The 23,257-nt window shown below is 38.0% G+C and overlaps 1 protein-coding gene across 14 annotated transcripts in view; it reads left to right on the top strand.

The window, feature by feature from the left end:
* INPP4B (inositol polyphosphate-4-phosphatase type II B) overlaps nucleotides 1-23,257 on the top strand; it is a 197,363-nt gene that overhangs the window by 39,269 nt on the left and 134,837 nt on the right. For 13 of the 14 annotated variants that reach the window (XR_015749219.1, XM_087963099.1, XM_087963094.1 and 10 more), the window contains 2 exons: nucleotides 19,480-19,686; nucleotides 21,452-21,496. The exons of the other annotated variant lie outside the window; for it this stretch is intronic. Coding sequence is in view for 12 of the 13 variants with exons in the window: in XM_087963099.1 (XP_087819225.1) it covers nucleotides 19,596-19,686; nucleotides 21,452-21,496 (136 nt within the window). In the remaining variant the exon portion in view is untranslated. The remainder of the gene's footprint in view (nucleotides 1-19,479; nucleotides 19,687-21,451; nucleotides 21,497-23,257) is intronic. 14 annotated transcript variants of the gene reach the window in all.

Raw genomic sequence — 23,257 nt, forward strand, 5'->3', positions numbered from 1 at the left:
TATCAGCATATCGAAGATTGTTGATGTTTCTTTCTCCAATCTTTATTCCAATTTTTGATTATTCCAGATCTAGCTTCCTCATGATCATTTTGGCATATAGATTGAATAAGAAAGGGGAGAGAATGCAACCTTAAACCAATTGGTGTCTCCGTATGGTGTTTGCACAATGGTTTCCTGATTTGTGTACAGTGCTTGCACCAACTTGACTAGATGTACTGGTAGCTCCAGATCTTGCAGGGCTCTCCATAGCTTCAATGTGATTAACACAATAGAAGGCTGTCTTGTAGTCAATGAAGTAGATGAAAATGATCTTTGGGCTGACAGTAATATTTCTCAGCTAAGTTACAGTATGCAGTATGATATTGATCCATGGTTAAAAGTTTGGAGCCTAAAGCTTGTTTGCCTATGGCCAAAATGTTTCTGGAAGACATCTAGTCCAGAAGTTTGTTAATACAGAAATCTAGCATGTAAAATATTATTGGGGACATATTGGATCACTTTTGACACATTTCTTGTAAATAGGGATAACAATAGAGTAAATCCATCTTTGGGGACACATAAGAAATTTTTTATGGCTGTGAAGAGGGAAGTAAGTACATATGCCCATCATATAGTGTTGTAGGAATGCTGGTAGGACTAAATGTTTACCAGAAGCTTTGCTATTTTCCAGTTAGTTTTTGGACTTCTGGGGTAAAAATAAAGGCCATCAAAGAGCGGTTCCTAAAATAGTTAAGAAGGAAGTTCAGTGCCTTCAGATGCGATTTGTAAACTACAGAAAATCCAGTCCAAGGGAAATTAGATTGCTGCTGCCAACAATTGTTTTGGATGAAAATTGAGATATTGTCAGAACAGGCACTTTTCTTTGTTGACTACTTTTTGTTGGATTCTGATCCAGTTATTAAGAGCATAACTATGTTTTTTTATTTTAAAGTTTCTTATAGACCTTTTTAGAAAGTAAAAGTAAAAGTAAAAAAAATAGGAAGGAGAGTCATCATAGGTACATTCTTGTAGGCAAGAATTACCATGTTTTGGCTAAGGTATACTCTTTGTCAAACCAGGGTATGGATCAGAGGTTAGGCTGAGGTTAAAAAGAAAGGATCTGAACATGCTGTAAGTCTTTTTGACTAAGGTTAATGATTCTCTGGTTAAACTGAAATTATCAGATTGCTGATTGTCACTGATTGTCATATAGACTGCCTCAGATAGAGAGTCAAGGGGACAAAAATAAGTAAAAAAGAGATGAAATCATAAGCAGTCAGTGAAGGAAAATGTAAGATACTATTAATAGGGAGTAAAACATAAGCTGTAGTAATTGGCTTAGGCTGGTAGAGTAAAAACAAAGGAATCCACTAGAGATTGGTCAATTTCTGGATGAAAAGTCTTACTAAAATCTTTGCAATGATAGGCAAACGTGTGGTAACTAGCATGTAGTCCACTCCTGATAACAATCTAGTGCTGCAAAAAGTGTGTTATTACTGAAGACACAATTTCAGAATTCAGGTTACTAATACTATACACACAGGTGGGCTGCTGCTGGTTCGGACTGGTTCACCCAAACCAGTTGTTCCAATTCTGCACGGTTCAGAGAACTGCCAAACTGGACCACCGGCTGCCCCACCCATTGTTTGGGCTGTTTTCAGCTTTTTTTCAGACAAAAAATGGCCTGAAAATGGCCAGAAAAACACCCTGAAAACGGTCTAAAAAACAGCTGAAATAGGCCCCCAAAATGGCCTGTCACTCAGTCACATGAGCCCTCCCAGCCATGCCCACCCAGCCAGCCATTAGGGCAGAGAACCAGTTGTTAAAATTTTTGCAGCCCACCACTGACTATGCTGTATTTATTTTGTGTCTTCTGTGTTCTGGATTTAAATCTTCCAAGTCCTGAAATGTGGAATGAATGCACATGTGCGCACACACACACATACACAGTTTCAAAAAAGTTCTAAATCATATTGTAATAATGTCCTAACAAAACCAGTCAACTGTTCCAGAAGACATTATCCAGTATAATTTCCATTGATATGCACAAATAGCAGCATGGGCATATTTTTTTACAAAAATTATATATGTGTAATATTTTGGAAGTGTGCCCAGCGCCTACTCAAAATTTTACTTGACTCTGAGTCTCCAAATAAGATTAACTGTTCCCTTGGCTCTAAACCAAGGACATATACAAGTTACAGAATTGGTTGTTTTACTGAATTTCCCAAGAGCTCCATCCCTTTAAGACTTTACTTTGAAGGAAGCACTAAAATCTATGATTCTTGTTTAATGAGAATCCTAGTTTATGTTCTCATTAGTGTTATCTTAGACTTGCAAATTGGATGGTAATTTATACTAGGCCACTAAAAACATCTTAGTAGTTAATATTTTTAAGCTTCCATTGCATGTGATGAACCTCATGGCAAATATATATTCTCTTGCTGTCCTCTTATAATTTTAAGAAGCTAGTAGTCACTTGCAGTCATCCTTACCTTCCATGCGCACATAATTTTGAATCTTAACAGAGTTTTCTAGGTTATTAAATGCAGCAGATCCGGAAAAATACCTCATGAATTCTGCTGAGTTGATTTGCTGGTTCTTGGAATATTTGAAACATGGCACTCTTATAGATGAACAAATTTCACCAGGAGAAAATGTTGATGTCTAGCAAAGTCTTCAAGTTTTAACATCAAAACTTTTTTTTTCTGTCAATTTATGCTGGAAGCTGTAAACTTGGCCTCTTATTCTGTCCTATACAAGGTCAACTTGAATCACAGGAGCTCAACTCTTGAACTATTTCAAGATGCTAATTTCAGATCTCATGTTTTGTCTAAAGAGTTTTATCTGAAAACTGACTTATCTTCTGATATGCATTCAGTTGCCATTTGGTGATAACCATTTCTACAAAACCTCTACAAAACCCCACAATTTAAACTTAAATTTTATCCTGAAGTATCAAGCATAAAAAGCTTTTATATCAGATCAGGTAAAGATACCTACCTAGAGAAAAATTTAAATATCAACATCAGAAGATACTTTTCAAAATACACAGAACTATAGAAACTGTAGAAAGGATTCCAAATCTAGGCCAAAATTTGCATTTTGGAATTATGAGAACTGCTGCAATTTTATGTGTTCTTTTTCTTCTATCTTTTCAGATACTAATCACTTCTGTTTCTGAATTTCTTCATACTCTACATGAATTACAAAATTGCAGCTAGTGCTGTTTTCAATTCCAGAATTTCTAAATTTCAAATAATAAAGTCTAAAATGCTTTATAAATCAAATAATTAAAAAAATCACATATCTTGGTCTTGAACTTTATTGGCCAGATATTCTGTCCATAGAAAGAATTTTTTTGAGAAATCTTGATCTTGATCTGAGGACACTATAATTAATACGGGTACTTAAAATATCCTGGCCATTCAAAAACAAATGAAAGGATGTAAATGTATGTCATTCAGTTTATCACACATACAATTTCCTGAAATTTGGAAAGGCAGATTCTGTCCTGTCTATTATGTAAAATGAAAATAGATGATCAGGATATCAAATAGAAATAGTAATATAAAATATAAAAATATTTTTTGTGTGTATAATACAGCTGGCCTCCTTATCCCCATTAAACATAGACCTGTAGAGGAATATAGAGTTGCCTTACAAGGGATGTGAGTACTGTTAATAAAACTTCAAATATTTGGATGTCCATTATGTAGACAATAGGAAGTTGGAAATTGCTTTTAGAGTTGATGAACTTTCTTTTGTTGTTTTTTAAACAGACACTAAGTGGAACTATTTAAAAGTATAACTTTTCAGGCTAGGTGAGCATTATTACGTATAGCAGAATCCAAACATGATCACAAATATCAAGCATGGAGTTGGTGGTGTTTTAGTTTGGTGCTTTTAGATGTGGACAGCGTGAATTCTACTACATGTCTAAAAATTCAATAGGAGAGTATCAGTCCATTTATCTGTCAGTTGAAACTGAAGAGTAGTGGGTCATTGAATCCCACTACTCATAAGCAAGACTTTGAAAAAAATAGTATTCTCCCATGAGCTGTTCAGAACATCCAGTGATGGAAGGTGCTTCAGTCCCTTCTAGGAAGGCTGGGCTTAAACTTGAGGACACTTCTCCTCCTCCTCCACGAGACTCCTCCTTAGCGTCCCCAGTTTTAGCTCAGCCTTTCTTCAGACAGGTTGTGTTATTGTTTTCCTGGTTGGAACAGAACACTGGCGATTTAGCTGATTTAGCTGATTTATTTCTCAGGTCAGATAATACCATAGTTTCTGTCACCAACCACCCCCCTGGCAACCTCCAAAAGTCATTTCGCTTGGTTTTTTGTTTTGTTTTGTTTTTACGTTCCAGCCTTCCAAGGCTAAAGCCTCATAAAAGGGGAGGCTTATCTTTCCAATCTGCCCTGAGGCTAAAAGCCTCTCCTTTCAGAGACATGCTGCCTTAAACTTCTAAACAAGGAGGCTTATCTCTCCGATCTCCCAGCCAGCTGAGTAAACACTCTGTCCCTTCAAGGTTTGAAGCTTCCACTTAAAAGTGCAGCCTTTTCCCCCTTTTTATTACGAGGCTTTCCCCGCAGAACACCTCAGGGTAGGGAATTAACCCCCCCGGCACCTTCCCGCTGAGCGGTTTTGCTTTCAGCAGACTGGGCGGTGATAGCTGCTTTCGTTTTCATTCTGCCATGAGGCAGCCAGAATTTTAGGGGCCACGTTGTTAAATTTGCTGAGTAATTGTTACTGTCTGTGAGGCAAGTGACCCAACAAGGTTTCCCTTTTTTGGGATCTGGGAAGGGGGAGTCCCTACCGCCAGTCCACTGGATGATAGAGGACTTGAACTGCTAGATTCCACAGGCAATAAGTGCAGCTAAACTGATCTAATTATCAGTTACAGACCTCTGTGCCCTCATATAGGTGCCAGGTCTGGAGGGGGGTGTTCTGGTCTCCATATTTGATATTACAAGTACTTTATTCAAAAATTGACTTGATTGACTTAAATTCTACAAATCTTTAAGTTATTAAAAGATAGATAGATAGATAGATAGATAGATAGATAGATAGATAGATAGATAGATAGATAACAAAGCAAAACAGAACAAGGAGAAAACATTTGCTAAAGGCATCGGGGAACTATTTATTCCAGGATCCCCTGTCCCTTAAGGGAGCAGGCCCCAAGGTGTTCCAGCCACCTAATTTCATAGCCTCTTTCCATTGCTATCAAAGGCATTACCATGGCCAGCAACTACAACTCCAGATCTAGACTAACTGCTAAAAATAGTGATAAGTCCATGGAGCCCAAAAAGACCTCTAAGGCAGAGAGAAAGATGCACGCAGACGCCATCAGGCATTAGAAAGGCAGGTGGAAAAACGTACATGAGCAGCTGCACAGCCCACCTCTTCACCACTCATCATACCCTCTATCTCACAGGCCCAGAACCCTCCAACCGCCCCTCTGGATTTATCCAGAAGGAGCAGCATATCAATACAACCTCCCCAGGAGGCTCTTTCTAACATTCCCTCCCCAAGGAGGGCCCAGAGGCAACATTTACTCCAACTACAGCTGGCCTCAGACAAGAGGAGAAACTTCCAGAGGAAATCCCTGCCAATATGAGGGCGTGGATGAAGCTAGCTATCCAGAAGGGCATATCAGCAGGCGTCCAACAGGCTATTCAGGCAGGATGAACACCCTCAGCTTCGGTTTACGGATCTCTTTTTGAACGATCTCTGGGCATCTCGGATCCACATCTTCATCAGGTACACACACCCCTGCAGAACTATCGTTGCCCACTGTCAGAGACCCTCAGTACACACAGGATATGGGAGATCAAGGGGATCCAATGGATCAAATGGAGGAGGGGTCGGTACACACCATTGACCAGGTATTGTCAGAGGTGGATCTGCTAGAAAGGGGGATGTCTGACTATGAAGGCCTCTCACCTGACCTCCCCATATTTACAGGATTATTCCACCCACAATTATTTAAATCCCTGCTGTTTAAGGCCAAGAACACCTCACGGCTGGATAATACAGGTACCCCTCCCCCACCAAATACTCCAGGGGAAGCAGAGGATCTCATATTCTCTCAACTAGTCACTGAGGCAGAGGTTATCCCTGTGCCACACATGTTTTCCAATTTAGTACAAAAACAATGGGCTGCAGCAGCCTCATATCCCGCTCCCACAGGACATGATAAAAAATACTATAATTTGGTATCCGAGTTCTCTAATAGAATTGAACGTGGGAACAGATATAGAAGGGGACTCCATCCTAGGAGGCAATTTCGAGGAACAGGATCTAGGCCCTTCCGCAGGTCCAAGTAACAACCACGAGATTCCCATTGGTGGTCGCCTAAAAAGGTTTGCCGACCAATGGGATGCCTCTACCACTGACGCATGGGTCAGGAACACAGTATGATTTGGTCTGGCACTGGAGTTCACCTCCACCCACCCACTGGATTTTTTTTATGAAGTCCCCAATTTCCAGGGACGCAGAAAAAAGGGTTTCTCATGGACACAGCCATAGCACATCTACTAGAGATCTGGGCCATACAACCCGTCCCTTCTAATCAAAAAGGTCTTGGTTTTTATTTGCACCTCTTCGTGGTCCCTAAAAGTTCAGGGGGATGAGGGCAATCCTGGACTCAAAACGTTTAAACCAATATTTAGTTTACCGAAAATTTAAAATGACCACTCTCCAATCCATCTTACTCAGCATCAGAAAAAACAATGTCCTTACCTCCATAGACCTCATGGAAGCTTACTTACATATCCCAATTAGGCTCTCACATTTCAAATTCCCTCGTTTCTGTTACAGCAACGTCCATTACGAATATATTGCTCTCCCATTTGGCCTAGCTTGAGCTCCCAGAACTTTTACAAAGGTCTTGGCTGCCTTGGCAGCATCACTCAGAGATAGGTCCATCCGACTTCAATGCTACTTGGATGACATTCTTATTCTGGCATCTTCCATCAGTCAAGCAAATTCAAACACTCAAACTACACTTGTAACCCTACAACAACATGGGTTCTCAATCAATTGGTCAAAAAGTCATTTAACACCCTCTACTAGACTCATTCACCTTGGCGCCATCATTGACACCCTGGAAGGCAAAGTTTTCCTCTCCCCTGACAGACAAGAAAGCATTAGAGATTTGACTCAACAGATCAGAACTCTTAGGAAAGTATAACTATGTCTCCCTTCTAAATTGCTCGGAAAAATGATTTCTTGTATTTCTATTATCCCTTGGGCCCGGTTCCATGCAAGAACCCTGCAATGGTTCCTGTTGCCATACCAACATGCTGGGAGAGACGACGCCAGGACTTGCGTAAAAGTTCCATCAACCATTCTCAGGTCTCTACGATGGTGGACATGACCCGAAATCAACAAGGGATGCCCTTTCAAGGATCCACACAGGTCGATTGTTACAACAGATGCCAGTCTAGTGGGATGGAGCCCCCAATTCCAATCACATACAGCGCAAGGCCTTTGGACGGATTCAGAGAAGGATTCACAATATCAACTGGCTAGAACTGAGAGCGGTGTACTTGGCACTTCGACAATTCCTCCCACATCTCCATTGCAAACGTGCTTGTCTTAACAGACAACATAACTACAAAGGCCCATATCAACAAACAAGGGGGCACTCATTCCAATCTACTAATGAGGGAAGCAGGAAGGCAGTGGGCCGAAATCCATCTTCTCTCTCTAAAGGTGGAGCACATATCTGGAGTAGTGAATGTACAAGCGGATTGGCTCAGCAGAGCCACGTTGGATGAATCAGAGTGGCGTCTGGACCCCAAGTTCTTTCTGGAGGCTACTCGGAGGTTGGGCCAACTGGTAGTCGACCTGTTTGCCGCCCCACTCAATGCACAGCTTCCCCAATTCATTTCTCGTTACCCATCGCAGGGAGCAGAGGACATGAACGCCCTCAGATGTCACTGGCCCACCGGACTGCTATACACCTTTCCTTCCCGTGATCCCAAAATTGATTCAGAAGTTGCTAGAAGAAAAAGAGGACCTGCTATTAGTGGCTCCTTATTGGCCAAGGTGAGCATGGTTCGCGGACCTGAAGGACCTCTCGACGGTACCACCGTGGAGGATCCCATCATCAATGATATCGCTGTCTCAAGGCCCCAGTGCTACACCCGGACCCCCAATGGCTAAACTTAGCCGTATGGAAGTTGAACGGCAACATCTGAGAGATGAACACCTTTCTACTCAAGTTATTCACACTATTCAGTTGGCTCGACATCCTTCGACGAACCAAATCTATGAGGCCATCTGGTCTAGCTTCTGTCGTTGGTGTCAGAAGGTTCAGATCGACCCCGCTTCCACATCAGTAGCGCAGTTATTAGAATTTTTACAGGAGGGCCTAACCAAAGAGTTATCACCCAATACTCTGCGGAGACAGGTGGCGGCCCTGGCTTCGGTCATATCTTGGGATGATCTTACCTCCATATCTCATCACCCTCGCATTCGCAGTTTTCTGCACGGTGCCAAGAACTTGAGGGCCCCCGTAGTGCACCAATATCCAACTTGGGACTTAAATAAGGTACTATTGGCCCTTACTACAGGTCCCTTCGAGCCACTAAGGACCACGACGCTTCAATTTCTAACCTACAAAGTAGTTTTCCTGATAGCAATTACATCTGCCCGAAGAATCTCCGAACTAGCTGCATTATCGGTGCGCAAAGATCTCTGCATTTTCCATTCGGATAGAGTGGTTCTCAGACCAGATCCCTCCTTCATTCCAAAAGTTAATTCGGCATTCCATAGAGCTCAAGAGCTGGTGCTCCCATATTTTTGCTCACGTCAGTCACACAGGCTTGAACACCAATGGCGTTGGACCTAAGAAGAGCCTTACACATTTACACAGAGCGCACGGCGCCCTCCAGAAAGCCAGAAGCCCTCTTCGTGTCCTTTCAGCCTAACACCCTGGGGTGCAAGGTTTCACTCTCTACCATAGGTAGATGGCTAAGGGCCACCATTGCTAAGTCGTATGACTCTCACTCGATTCCAGTGCCCCAAGCCATTACTGCTCACTCCACCAGGAGTGCAGCCACCACAGCAGCTTGGGCGACCCAAGCTACAATAGAGGAGATTTGCCGAGCTGCAATCTGGGCTTCTCCATCTCCATTTATTAGAAATTATAAAATTGACATATTTGCTTCTGCCGAGGCTTCATTTGGTAGGCGAGTTTTGCAGCAAGTTATTTCAGAGACAGTTAGGTCTGCAACCCAGACGGAGTCCCTCCATTAGGATAGTGCCAAGCTTTGGTATGTCCCATCACTGGATGCTCTGAACAGCTCATGGGAGAAAGGGCGTTGGTACTTACCTGATATGCCCGTTCTCTGTGAGCTGTGAAGAACATCCAGTCCCTCCCTTTTATTCCGTCTGGTGGGGGTCTGTTCCGGCCAGGGTTATTACATAGGCTTAAGCATATAGGGTATCAATACCTTGGCTTCGCAAAACTGGGAGGCTAAGGAGGAGTCTCGTGGAGGAAGAGGAGTGTCCTCAAGTTTAAGCCCAGCCTTCCTAGAAGGGACTGAACCACCTTCCATCACTGGATGCTCTTCACAGCTCACAGAGAACGGGCATATCAGGTAAGTACCAACGCCCTTTTTGGAATAGACAAGTCAAAGTTCAATTGTAAATCTCACATAACTATTGTGATAGCATCCAAAATACAAATGAATCTAGAAAATCGTCAAATGTATTAGCTGAATGCACTTGCAATGGAAAAGTAAGGTGAAATTCCTACCCAGCACAATGAAAGACTGATCATCAGTTAAAACTGGAGAATTACAGTTGTTGCAGTTGAAGATGGCTACAATCATTTATTGACTCTAAAGGCACAGTGATTTTTATAATATCCATATGTTGATATTATTTGGTTTATGAAATAAGACAAGCACCAAAGACATTCTGATAATATTCACTGATGACAACATACAGGCATTCAACAAGTATGAAAGTGGGCAAATGATTTTTCATAAAATTGTAAACTCTGCATAGAATAATCCTTTTTATAAAGATGTCACTCTAGAGTATTTGTTGAAAGAAATTAACACCCCCCCCAAAAAAAAACACTTATTTGTGGTCCTAATTTGTATTTTAGGACTTCTAATTATAAATTTTAGATTTCTAATGTTTATTTTCCTTTGTCTGGCAGTCCTAAAATATTGTAATTGCACTTCTGTGTTCCACACTCCTGTCATTATGATACTATGGATAAAAACTAAGCTTACTGCTAATGAGTTGCTAACTAATAAATATATTGGTAACACATATTCCACTTATAGTTTAATGAATACAAAGTAATACTTTGAAAACATTGAAAAGTTTAAAAACATAACAACAGTGCTGGATGAATTCAGAACAGCTGCAGGCTCATTTTTTATAGTATCTTTTGTTAGTGTCTGCACAAGATCATAAACCTCTTATGGGGCTATAAAGTTATCCAAACCATGAGATTATATTACAAGATTTTAGAAGCATGGAGCCAGTGGTAAAATTAATACCAACCTACATCTTATCTATAGTCAGTTTGATCATTTATATTTTTCAGATGAATTAGTGTAATATATCTGTTGAACACTAACAAGTAAGGACAACAATTGTAAAACACATCTGTCAAATGGTTGAACCCAAGAGTTATGCAGCAATGTAATATCTTCTAATGGAAATAAATCATAGTGGCACCAAGTAATTTATGAATCAGAAAGATATTTGCTTTTATTCCTGTATTTATAACCAATTATAGGAAAGCATTCATCTGTATAAGGATGGACAGATATAGCTATTTGTAATTCTGTCTCTTTACAAATTTGTAACTAGTTTATTTTTGTCTGATCATTGGGGTGGTAGCTGCAAGTTCTGCTGATGGAAAGGAAAAAGGGAAAGGAGTCCCTGTGGATTTTACATTGCTGGTTGTAACTGATTATAGGGGGAGGGGTCATCTCCATTTGAAGGGGCATTAAGCCAGCACTATTTGACAATGTTTCCATGGTCATGTGGCCAGCATGATGTCACAGAGCACTGTTTCCTCCCCATTGAAGTGGTATCTATCTATCTACTCGCATTTGCATACTTTGGAACTGCTATTTTGGCAGGAACTAGGTAAAGATAGGAGCTCACCCCATCATGTGATACTTGTGTCTCAAACCCAGGCTGTCAGCTTTCCAGCTGACATTCCCAGTATTTTAACCACTGAGCCATTGTGCCACCCATATTTGCTGATGGGGAGGGATCAAAACTAGAAGAATCTTGTCTCGCTTCCATTCCAAATTCCAAATTCATCATAATTTAAGCAATTTATTATATTTAAAATGTAATAAAGGTGCTTTGGAGAATAGCTTGGAAGTCAAGCTATTCTCCAAAGCACCTGAGGGCAGGACAAGAAGCAATGGATGGAAACTAATCAAGGAGAGAAGCAACCTAGAACTAAGAAGAAATGTCTTGACAATTAGAACAATTAAACAGGGAACAGCTTGCCTCCAGAAATTGTAAGTGCTCCAACACTGGAAGTTTTTAAGAAGAGATTGGATAACCATTTGTCTGAAATGGTATAAGGTTTCCTGCCTAAGCAGGAGGTTGGACTAGAAGACCTCCAAGGTGCCTTCCAACTTGATTATTCTATTTACTCTACTCTACTCTACTCTTGCAATCTTTATAACATAATTTTCCACATTTACCTTATTTTCTATCTATTTTATGCTACTCTTTTTTCTAAAAGTTGATTGTTATTTGTAATTACATTATTTTATGTACTGCTTACATTAAAGAAGGTACCTGAAACCAATTCCCATGCATCTGACTATTAATGCACCCAGTGACATCTTGTCAGCCCTTGTCCACTAAAAACCTACCTTGCGGTTATTGAGTATTTTCTATTGAGTGGTCCTTTCAAAAGGCATCAAGAATAGGATAACATAGTACCATGGTCTAATAGTAAAATGATAGTCTATCTGTATAAATGTGTTTCTATTTTAAAAATTGATTAAATAATGCAAAAGAGAAAGATTCAATTGTTCATTAATCCTGATTTCCAGTGACACTTCCATCGAAGACTGATAGGAGTTTGTGATTGTGTGTGGCTTTGACCCATGCTCTCCCTGTTGGAGGTCCAGACCCACCTTGTAGGGGTGGTGAAAAAGGGGGAGACTGCCTGCTGGGTTGAGGGGAGCTGCATCTCCCCTCCCTCCAAAGATGGGTTGTAGCAATGATCTAAATGGCCACCCTGAAGACGGAAGACTGACCGGGAAATAAGGTTGTGCTGGAGCGGTGAAGCTGTGAACAGTGTGTGGACCAGGCAAAATATTTGGACATTAAAAAGTAACCCGGAATTAAAAGGAAGAGCTATTATTAAAGATTGTACAAGCAGCAAGAGAGAGGAAAATTGGATAATTAAGAAAGTGGACTTTGGATTTGAAAAGAATTAAATTGGATGTGGAAAAAACCTAGAGGAAAATGTTTAATCATAACAAACTTGGAAATTGAATTGGATAACTATTTGGATTTTGGCACTAAAATAGGCATTTTAAATGCTGGATTTGACTGTACTAAAAAGGAACAATAGCTAATAATTTGGAATTAGTGAAATTAACAAAAGTTTAAAAAAGGAAAAAGCGAAAAACAAAAGATGGAACGTGGAAATGAACTAAGAGTGCCACCTAATGGTAAAGGAAAATTTAATTGACTTTTTGAAAAGGGCTTAGTCTATTTAAGACCGGAATATGAAATGAAATAAGAGGAATTTTATTATAACAAACCCCCTGAAAAGTGGAACATTAAAACATTATAGTAAACAGATATATGAAGATCTTACCCTGGAATTGATTGTTGGTTTTGAAAAGAAGTTTGAAAAGAAGCAAATTGAATAGAACTGAGAAATAAAGGCTTATAGACATTGATTGTTCAAATAAAATATAAAAGACGCTGGTTGAAATAAACTACTAGACATTTGGATTGGATATAAATATCAAGAAGGAAAAAAGTGTACAAAATGAGTGGAATATTTATGGAAATAAGGTCGGAACTGCAAAATGTGAAGGAAATGATGAAAGAAAGCTTGGAACTATGGAGTATTACGCTACAAAAACTGGAAATGGTGACGCAAATTAAAGAACAAAGAGAGCCAGAGGGGAAGGAGTCAAGCTTTAAAGAATAAGTGGAGCAACAAACATTAAGACAGGATAAAAAAGGAGTTAAAATTAAAGTTTTATGTGATAAACAAAGGGGGAATTGCTTGGAAGGTTAAACGAAGAAAGAGGAAAAACCAGAAGAGGGAATTGCAGAGGAAAGATCAGAAGAGGGAGGGGGAACAAAGCAAATAGCTGGTGTAGGAAATTAAGGGAAATAATAGGGAAAAGAAGGGAAATGAAGGGAAAGCAAGCTAAAATGAGAAGAAATTATATAGTCAGGAGGATTAAAGATGATAGGTGATTAGGAAAAGAAATTCTGCATGGAAATGTATTGTGGTATTTAAGAATATAGACATAAAAATAGAAAACATTAGAATTTATATTACATTAACAATTGTTGAACTAGATATCAATTTAATCTGAAATAAGTATGGAAATAAGAATTTACTAAAGGAATGTTAATTAATATTTAATAATGTAATGAATAAAGTAAAAAGGGAGTATGAGACTTGAAACAGATAAATTACTAGTAGCCTTTAAAAATTATCGGATAGATTAAAATGGGAAAATAAATTTATTATGTAACAATTGTTGAACTAGATATCAATTTAATCTGAAATAAGTATGGAAATAAGAATTTAGAATGATAATTTAAAAATGGCGACATTGTTATAAAATTTTATAATGGATTAAAGGGAGTAAAAATGGGGAAAATGTATAAGGTAAAGGGTGGAAGCTCGAATCGACATTGAAAGGAGAAAATTTTTGAATGGAATAATAGTATGTGATAAAACCTGCAAACGTGACTGATGTAAGAAAATGTGTATAATTAATATAGAAATTGAATAAGAATATGGATAATATTGTTAAATAATGTATGAGAATATTTAAAGAAAAATGGAATAAGCAATAATATGATATGAATTTGGATATGAAAGCTGAGTATGTAATCATGGTCACATTTGTATTGAAATGTGAAAACCTGGAACCACGTTGTTCACCTAATGAGATATTTTTAAAATAGAAAAATAAAAAAAATATTGCAATATTGTTTTCCTAAAATCAATGATGAAATTATATGGAAAAGCAAACTCACAATGGATATTTGAAGAATGAAAGTTAGAGATAAGTTAGGTATACAAATTTGAGGAAGAATGAACCCAGTATATTATGAACAAAAACAACTAGAAAGGAAGCTATTGAAAAATTAATGGTAAGTCAAGGTTGTCTGTGGCTTAGGTAGCTGTATGTTCCTTTTTGACAATAAAATGCTGTTATACTTCCCCTGGAATTGCTTCTAATTTAAATCTGTTCCATCCAGATGTTCAAATTTTTGTATTTCGCTTTTTGGGAATTTAAAACTCTTGACCATTTAATATATAACACCAACTAAATGTTACAAAATTTGAAACCCATGTAATTGTAAAGATTAAAATCCATTAAAAAGGTACGCAAATGCAAAAACATGGGGGAAATTCTTATATTTGAGGTCAGTATAGGTAGTCCTCAACTTACGACCACAGTTGAGCCCAAAATTTCCACTTGTAAGCAAAGCAGTTGTTAAGTGAGTTTTGTCCCATTGTACAACCTTTTGTGCTTTAGTTGTTCAACGAATCTCTACAGTTCTTAAGTGACTCACACAGTCGTTAATTCAGCATCCCTGCCATTGATTTTGCTTGTGAGAAGCTGGCTGGGAAGGTCATGGTGATCACATATCCATGGGACAGTGCAAGTGTCATAAATACATACCAGTTTCCAAGTGCCTGAGTTTTGATCACATAACATCATAAGTGTGAAAACAGTCATAAGTCACTTTTTTCAGTGCCATTGTTACTTCAAATGATTACTAAATGAATGATTGTGAATTGAGGACTACCTGTAACAAAAAGACATCTGAGAAGATCTTGTTTATTCTACACTAGGGCTGTCAAACTTGTGGCCTGCAGGCCGGATGCACACTAGCCACACCAATGCCCAGTTTAGCTAAGGGGGGGAAGTCACAATATGTCACGTGACGCCGCTGTGACGATGTGTGTTTGACACCCCTGCTCTACACTGTTGGTTCTCCTAAGAGTACATGTACATTATGTAAAAATGTTCATAGACTACATAATAAACAAAATATAGTTCACTTGTCAGAGGTGTAGAAAAATAAAAGAAATGCCAAACTTTTTTGAATTGTAAAATGAATAGGAACATTTTAAAAAAAAGTTATAAACTTAAGAAACCTTAAAAAATGTGATAACTCATTTATTATTTTTTGACCAGCTGGCAGAAAACAACACTGAGTAATTAACACGGGTGGGATGCTACGGGTTCTGCCTGGCTCTATAGAACTGGGAGCTCTGAAGAGCAGCAGACACCAAACCGGTTCTGTGTACGCTGCTGTTTGGCCCACCCGCCCGCCTTGGGTCTATGCAAAACGTAGTCACCGAACCGGTAGTAACACCAGTTGAATCCCACCCCTGGTAATTAACTAGAGTTGGATGGGAGAGACAACCTTATTTGTCTTAGGAAAATTTAGATAGTTGATCCCCAGGAGTAGAAGACTTGCAAAAAACCTAGAACTGATGTAGAATAACTGTATCTCCACAACATAACTGAATAGTATCTCCTCCTAGGTTTGTGCAGATTGGAATTGGATTAATTTATCAATTATCATATTAACATATGAAAGAACAGGTGCTAAAAATAGCATAATAGTCAAAGTGAATAAATAAATGAATGAATGTAATAAACCCACACCCACTTAGGTACAGATAATGTTACCTAGTCAGGTAACGAAACATCTCCAAGCAAACAACCAAGCCCAGAGAACGCCAAGTATTCCACAGTTCAACCCTGATCCACATATATTTTCTTCTATTAAAACTAAATTTCATTTATTTGTTTATTTGTTTATTTATTTGTTTGTTTGTTTGTTTGTTTGCTTTTAATTTCACTACTAGGCAACTCTGGGTGGCTTTTACAATATCATAAAAGCAAAAATACAAAAGATTAAAAAATTAAAAATTAACAGAAATCAGATAAGTTAGGATTCAGAATGCAATGGAGTGGAAGTGGGATCTTCCTAGTGCACTAACCAGCTCTAGTGTGATATCTCCCCATTGGGTCTCCAGGCAAATCAGCAGACCCAGGTTTTGAGGTTTTGTATTACGTGCTTTACCCTAAAATACAGTTGTCTGAACTTGTTGATCTCTCTTTTCTCCTTTTCTGTTTCTTTGTTCCTTTATTATTATTAGAATTTATTAGATTGTAAATTGGGAACAGGACTTATGATATTTTTATCCTCATGTAGACTTAAGAATTTCCTAGTTGTGTACACCTTTTCAGCAAAGTAAGTTAATGGTTTCTCTTAACCAATATTTTTAAATGTAGGCATGATACTGATATTACAGCTTACACTGGCAAATGTATTTAGGATATATATTATAAAAGTATTTCTTCTGTATAGTTTGAATATTGGCATATATGTAATTGATACATAAGCTATCAGATTGTGTATTTGTTTCTGCTGCTACAAAAATTAGGGAAAAATGGGAAAGCTGTGCTTTCACATATTTTATCACACATCTGATTGTTTAGCTTCCTTTCTCCTGCAGCATTGACATACCCTAACAATAACATACTTTAGTTGATGTTTTTATCTCACAAATACACCAACTGTTGGGAGCTTTTTTTTAGTTAACTATATCTCAGAAAATTAATAGATACCATGCAAAGATTATTGGAGCTAGTCTTTTGCAACAAACAATGTTTGAACATTTATTTTAATTTGTACATTTTGCTTTCTCCATTAGCCTCCTATTGGCATCATAAATAGCTCTGGCAATTGCGCAGTTGGCTATATTGTAAAAAGCATAAAATAACTTTTTGAGTTCGACCCTGGGTCTACAGTGGAAAAAATATCTTGGGGAAATTCTGGGAAATAATTTTAAAAACTAACATTCAAACTTTTAAAATTGATATTCTGATTTTGCACCAGGTATGGGAGCCTGAAGTTGTAATCCATGAAATCTGTTGGATTACTCAGTATATACTTAGCAGTTTGTTTGATATGTAAATTATACAGTAAAATCTCTTCTGATTCCCAGGAGGAAGGGAATACATTCCAGAGGAACAAAAGCAAAAGCTTATATAGTTTGTGTGAGAGTCTCAGAGTATGTTTGATGTCTCTTTTAGTTTGTCAAGGTTTCTATCAACAGTGAGGCACAATAAAGGAAACTGCTTAGCAGAACTTCAAGGTGTCTTTCTTGAGTTTTGGAGCCTGACATCTATGATGGTATGAAAAAAATTGCCTCTGTAATTTCTCTTTACCACAATTTGGCAACAAGGAAATCAGCATTGCTGTCTGCCCACTGTAATGCCAGGTAATTTCAAGTAGGCCATTGGCATAATCCATATTATCCTTCTCTTGATTAGTTTCACCTCTAGACAACAAGCCACCAATAACTCCTCTGATATTTTTTGGTTTGTTTGTTTGATAACTTAGAGTTAATATTCTTTTGGCTGAGTCATTGATGGCCATTACCGACTTGAACAAGATGTGAGCAAGGACAGTGCCAGTTGGCTTAGCACATGGAAAGGTGGTAAACCTTTGAACCTTTCATGAAAGCACTTACAAGGTTAGGAAGAAATGCAGTCCTCACTAAGGTATTTAGAAAAGATTGCCAAAAGAGAAGAGATAGCTACCAGTTGTAGGTAGTTGGCTTCAGCCTTTGTTGATTGCTTTAAGGTTAAGCTATGCTCAGTGCAAGGAGGAGAGGAAAAAAGAAACTTCAAGAGATTAGGAGATTCATAATCACTTAACAGAATTCCTGCCCAAAGCCCAAGTAAGTTAAATTCTTCTGGAAAGCTTTGTTATTCCTTTTAATTTGCCATAACCAGAAATTGATAATAGTGATGAGGGAAAGATGGGTATTCTTTTCCCAAGATCAGAACAATAAATGGGCAAAGAAGCACTAATCCTTCCAGTTCTACAGTAGAATTCCTTATATCTCTGAAGATCAGAGCTTTCTTTTGCTCTTTTTATGGAAACTTAAAGGAAGGAAGGAGGAAGTGTTCCAGTGACGGTTTCAAGTGTTATAATGCCCGGACAGCCTGACTTTCATGGACAAGGTTAGGGTTAGCAGAATTCTGATAGGAATAGATAGAATTCTTTATTGGCCAAGTGTGATTGGACACACAAGGAATTTGTCTTGGTGCAAATGCTCTCAGTGATCATAAAAAAAGATATATTCATCAAGAATCATAAAGTACAATATTTAATAATAGTCATAGGGTACAATAAGCAATCAAATCATACTAGGAAACAGTCAGTATAAGTCGTAAGGGTACAAGCAACAAAGTTACAGTCATACAGTCACAAATGGGAGGGGATGGGTGATAAGGAGTGATGAGAAGATAAATAGTAATAGTAGTGCAGACTTTGTAAATAGTTGGACAGTGTTGAGGGAATTATTTGTTTAGCAGAGTGATGGCGTTTGGATAAAAGCTGTCCTTGTGTCTAGTTGTTCTGGTGTGCAGTGCTCTATTGCATCATTTTGAGGGAAGGAGTTGAAAGAGTTTATGTCTGGGATGTGAGGGATCTTTAAATATTTTCACGGCCCTCTTTTTGACTCGTGCAGTATACAGGTCCTCGATTGAAGGCTGGTTGGTAGTAATTGTTTTTTTCTATAGTCCTAATTACTCTCAGAAGTCTGTGTCTGTCTTGTTGGGTTGCAGATCCGAACCATATACAACTTGAAATATTTAGCTTTAATAAAAACAAATAATGAATACTTGTTTCTCAAATGAATCTCAAAAATCCATTTGATTAATTCTATTCAGTCTACAAAACAATTTTTTAAAGTTAATAGCATGGAAAAACCTGCTGAAATTCTAAATATGAAAGTTGGTTTTTATATGGTCAAAAGTAAGCAACTCAAAATAAAATTTAAATCAAAAAATAAATAAAAATAAAATAAAATCAGTCAGGAGAAATAACAAAAAATTTGTTACACATTGAGCTTGCATTTTATACACTGCAGTTGGTGGAATTGTTTTGTAATGATTTTATACTTTTGTAACAATAAATCTACTTATCTGAGCTTTTATCTCCTGGGAAATAAGCTTTTGCACTTCTTTGTCTTGCCAAGAGAGGCCTGACAAAATGTACCAAATAGAGATTTCATACTGCCATCTACTTCTAGGATTGGTTATGAAACATCAGCGAGATTATTTATGTTTTGGTGATAGGGGAAAGATGTGCAAAATTGTTGCTAGAAACATCTTGATGATAATTTTCAAAAAGATGTATGGTAAAGTTCGGATTAATGAAATTTTGTCAAATGTTTTGTGAACACAGAATTTCAGCCTGGAGATCCAGATCTTAAAGACTGCCTGCCTGTGAATCTTGGGCTGTGGCACCCAACAAATTCTGAAGAACTGTGAATTCCAATTTGTCAGGTTGAGAGATTGATCATGGATATCAAGGAAGAAGGGGCACCAGAGGAAGAACAGCGGTTTATTCCATCTGCACAAGCAGATAGTTATGTGGAGTCTAAACTCACAAGTAAGTAAATTCAGTATGTAAGCTATCTGCTGTATAATGATCCTGTGGATGGTGTTAGAAAAACTAATGTTTTATGTGTAGATACTCAATTTCATAAAATATCATAGATAAAAATATATTTCTATTTTACAAATTGGCAACAGGATTCGGAGAATTGTTAACTCCAAATCTCATATCTCAGTGTGCTGAACCCTGTTGATTATTGTACTTCTGAATCATTAGATGTTAAGCTTAATGTGCTCATCATTGCTCTATTACTATGAAACTGCTTCAAAACACTTTACAACAGTTAATGATGTAGTAACAGCTGCATTTCCTGTTCTAAATGAAGTAGCAAATGCCTTGATATCCTAAATTAATCATACTAAATTGAGCATCTTGGCTTTGACAGCAGTCTTCCGCAGACTAAAAAACAATTCATTGGAATTTATGACATTTAGACAAACAAATTTCATTTTAAAATTCTTCATAATTTAAGTTGATTCTTATTTTGCCTTGCAATATTTATCTTTTAGATTTATGTGTCACCCATCCCACTGTAGCAGTGACTCTGAGTGACTTACAAAATGATAAAAAGATAATACAAGACAATTAAATTAAAATTACAAAAGACTAGTTAAAGACAAGAGGACAGACAACTTGGGGTGAGAATCCTCTGTCTACCATGTCAGCCACGCCAGCATAGAGCACCCCTTGCAGGGCTCCATCCCAGCTGGCAGAACCAGGAATTAAGGCTCTTCCTGAAGGCCAGGAGTGTAGGGCCCAACCCAGGGGTGGGATACGACAGGGTTAACTACCGGTTCGGGATTTACTAGCTTCCCTGCAGGCTGTGAGCCACGCACCTGTAAATCGTCATCATCAGCTGCCTGCAGAGAAGCAGCCTTTGAAACAGCCCTCTTTTCTTGCTTTTCTAACTCCAGCTGTGCCTCGTTTGGCAGCTGAAGTTGAAAAATCAGGAAATAAAGATCAGGTAAGAGCCCCGGTGGGTGGGCGGGCAAAAACATCAGCAGATATAGAACCAGTGCTATGTCTGCTGCTCTTCAGAGCTACCAGTTCTACAGAGGTGGACAGAACCGGTAGAAACCCACCCCTGGCCCAACCTCGTATTTGGTTGTAGAATATTCCACAGGGAGTGTCCACAGCAGAAAAAGGCTCTTCTCCTGACTGCCAGCCAAAATTCTTCAGACAGGATCTGAAGTAGGCAGTGGCAAATTAAGGCTCACTTGTGCCCTAAGCACTGACAAATCTTGGTACCCTCCTCCTTTGTACATACTGTACAAGCAAAGACATATTCTCAACTTTGTGGTGCACCTTTTGGGCCTGGTGCCCTAAGCATGTGCTTAGTCTGCTTAATGGTTAATACACCACTGGAAGTAGGCTTCTTCTGCAGGAGCAAGTGAAATAGGCTAATCTGTTAAAGAATATGAAGTATTTTAACATCTTTATAGCATTCAATATGTAGTAATGTAGCCTGCTGAAGTGAATATCTTTTGATTTTCTTTATAATGGGGAAGGAATGAGCATGTAATCTGAATAGGAATGGTGTGAATAAATAGTGGTAATAAATAAGAATAATTCCAGTTAGCAAAATAGTGATAGATTAAAAAAAACGGAGAAGGGCAGCTCTTGTATGATAGTTTAAAATGCTGCTGATGAAATTCTTTCCTTAATGCTATAACTAATGTAATACAAAATATATATTCTCATGTATGAATACTTTTATAATGTAATATAATAATGTAATATAATATATGCTTTCCAATAGGTCTCAAGAAGTTTGTTAATGAGCCAAAGTTTGAATTCAGTCTTGGTAAGACAAAGTGTTCAATCTATGTTAATATTTCTAAAACTTCTTTTTATTTTAGAAAGTCTGAAAATGAAGTGGTATTTCTGAAATAATTTGTAACACATCTTGAATTATTTTTATGAGATCATAGATGTAGTTTCTGTCCATAGGTGTGTATTTTTTATCAGTAGAAGATGAAGTGACACTCCTTTTTTATTATAGTTTCCTTCTCTATACAGAGAAATAATGTAGTATTAACCTGCTTTCCTGCCTGCCTTTCTTCCTTTACATTGAAGATCAGGTAGAAGAAATAAATCATCACAGTAGGTGGGACATTTTAATTTATTTTTCCCATTTGAGTGGCTTCTAAGAGGAGGCAATTATCAATGACAAAGCATCCCAACATCAGAAAATGCTTTCACAACACAAACATTTGTGTTGTACTTCAAATCTATTAGATGTTTTTTCTTCACTTTTTTCTATTAATAAGCCATGCCCTGGTTTTGACAAATGCCTTTATTTTTCTGCTGAATAATAATATCCCGAACCAGTTAAAGAAAGAGCTCCTAAAGAGATAGACCTTCTTTATCAGATAGAAATATGAAATTATTTCCCCCCAAATAATCCTTGTGTGTGGCAGGGGATCTTACAGTTGCTAGAAAGAACAGAAGATACTTAGATGCTGATAGCCAATGTGGTAAAATGGTTATGATGTTATGATCCATGCTCAAATTCCCAGTCAGTCATAAAAGCTCTCTGGTAGGGTTGGGACAGTTATTATCTGTCATTCAACAGAATTATTCTTTGGAGAAATTAGTCTTGTACTTCACTTACATATAGGCACATACCAAATAAAAATAATAAATACTAGAACAAAGGCCAAGGAGATATGTAAAGGGTTGTACATGTCGCTGTTGCAAAGGATAATCCCTTTAAAGATTAGCTCTTGCTTAAACAAAGTGTTTGCCTTTTTCAGACACCTAAATAGGGTTTTATCTTTTATCATTTTCCCATGACCTCCACTCTTGTTTTTCTAATTCTCTTTCCCAAAGCAATCTTTCCTGTCACTTTCAAATATTGTTTTGCTCTTTTCTGGTGGAAGAAAAAGGGTGTGCATATCAGTGGTGGTATTCAATTTTTTTTACTACCAGTTCTGTGGGCATGGCTTGTTGGGCGTGACAGGGGAAAGATACTGTAAAATCCCCATTACCTTCCCACCCCACTAATCTGCTTTCCAGCTCCGTTCTCCTGTGCAGGGCAACAAAAGAAGACCCAGCCGATAGCTGGGACTCTGATCAGCTGGGACTCAGGAGGCAGTAAATAGATGTGGGCAGGCCCAACCAGAGGTGGTATTTACCGATTCTCCGAACTACTCAAAATTTCTGCTATCGGTTCTCCAGAACCTGTCAGAACTGGCTGAATACCATCTCTGGTGTGTACCTAGGAGTATTTGCAAGATTTTGTATTTGAGAGGAGTTTATTCATGAGACAAAGAATGGTCGGTGTATAAAGATAGGACATCAATTAATTTTATAAAAGGGACACTTAATTTTACAGATAATAGCAGTTGTTACGATTAAGGTTAAGTAATTGAATTCACCTTTTTTACTTTTGGGGTTTGGTTGGGGTTTTTTTGTTTGTTGTTTTTTGGGTGGGTAGGGTTGGTCCTGCCCTTGCCTTTTTTCTTTCTGAAAGATATATATACCACACGGTTATATATATCATTCACATGAAACATTAGTAAAGTTGGGTGAAGTATAAGGTTTGTTCCAACTGGAATTCACA

Source organism: Notechis scutatus, chromosome 4 (assembly GCF_049901735.1).
Source record: "Notechis scutatus isolate UNSWTSFEM ecotype Mainland chromosome 4, rNotScu1.2, whole genome shotgun sequence".
Taxonomy (NCBI): Eukaryota; Metazoa; Chordata; class Lepidosauria; order Squamata; family Elapidae; genus Notechis; species Notechis scutatus.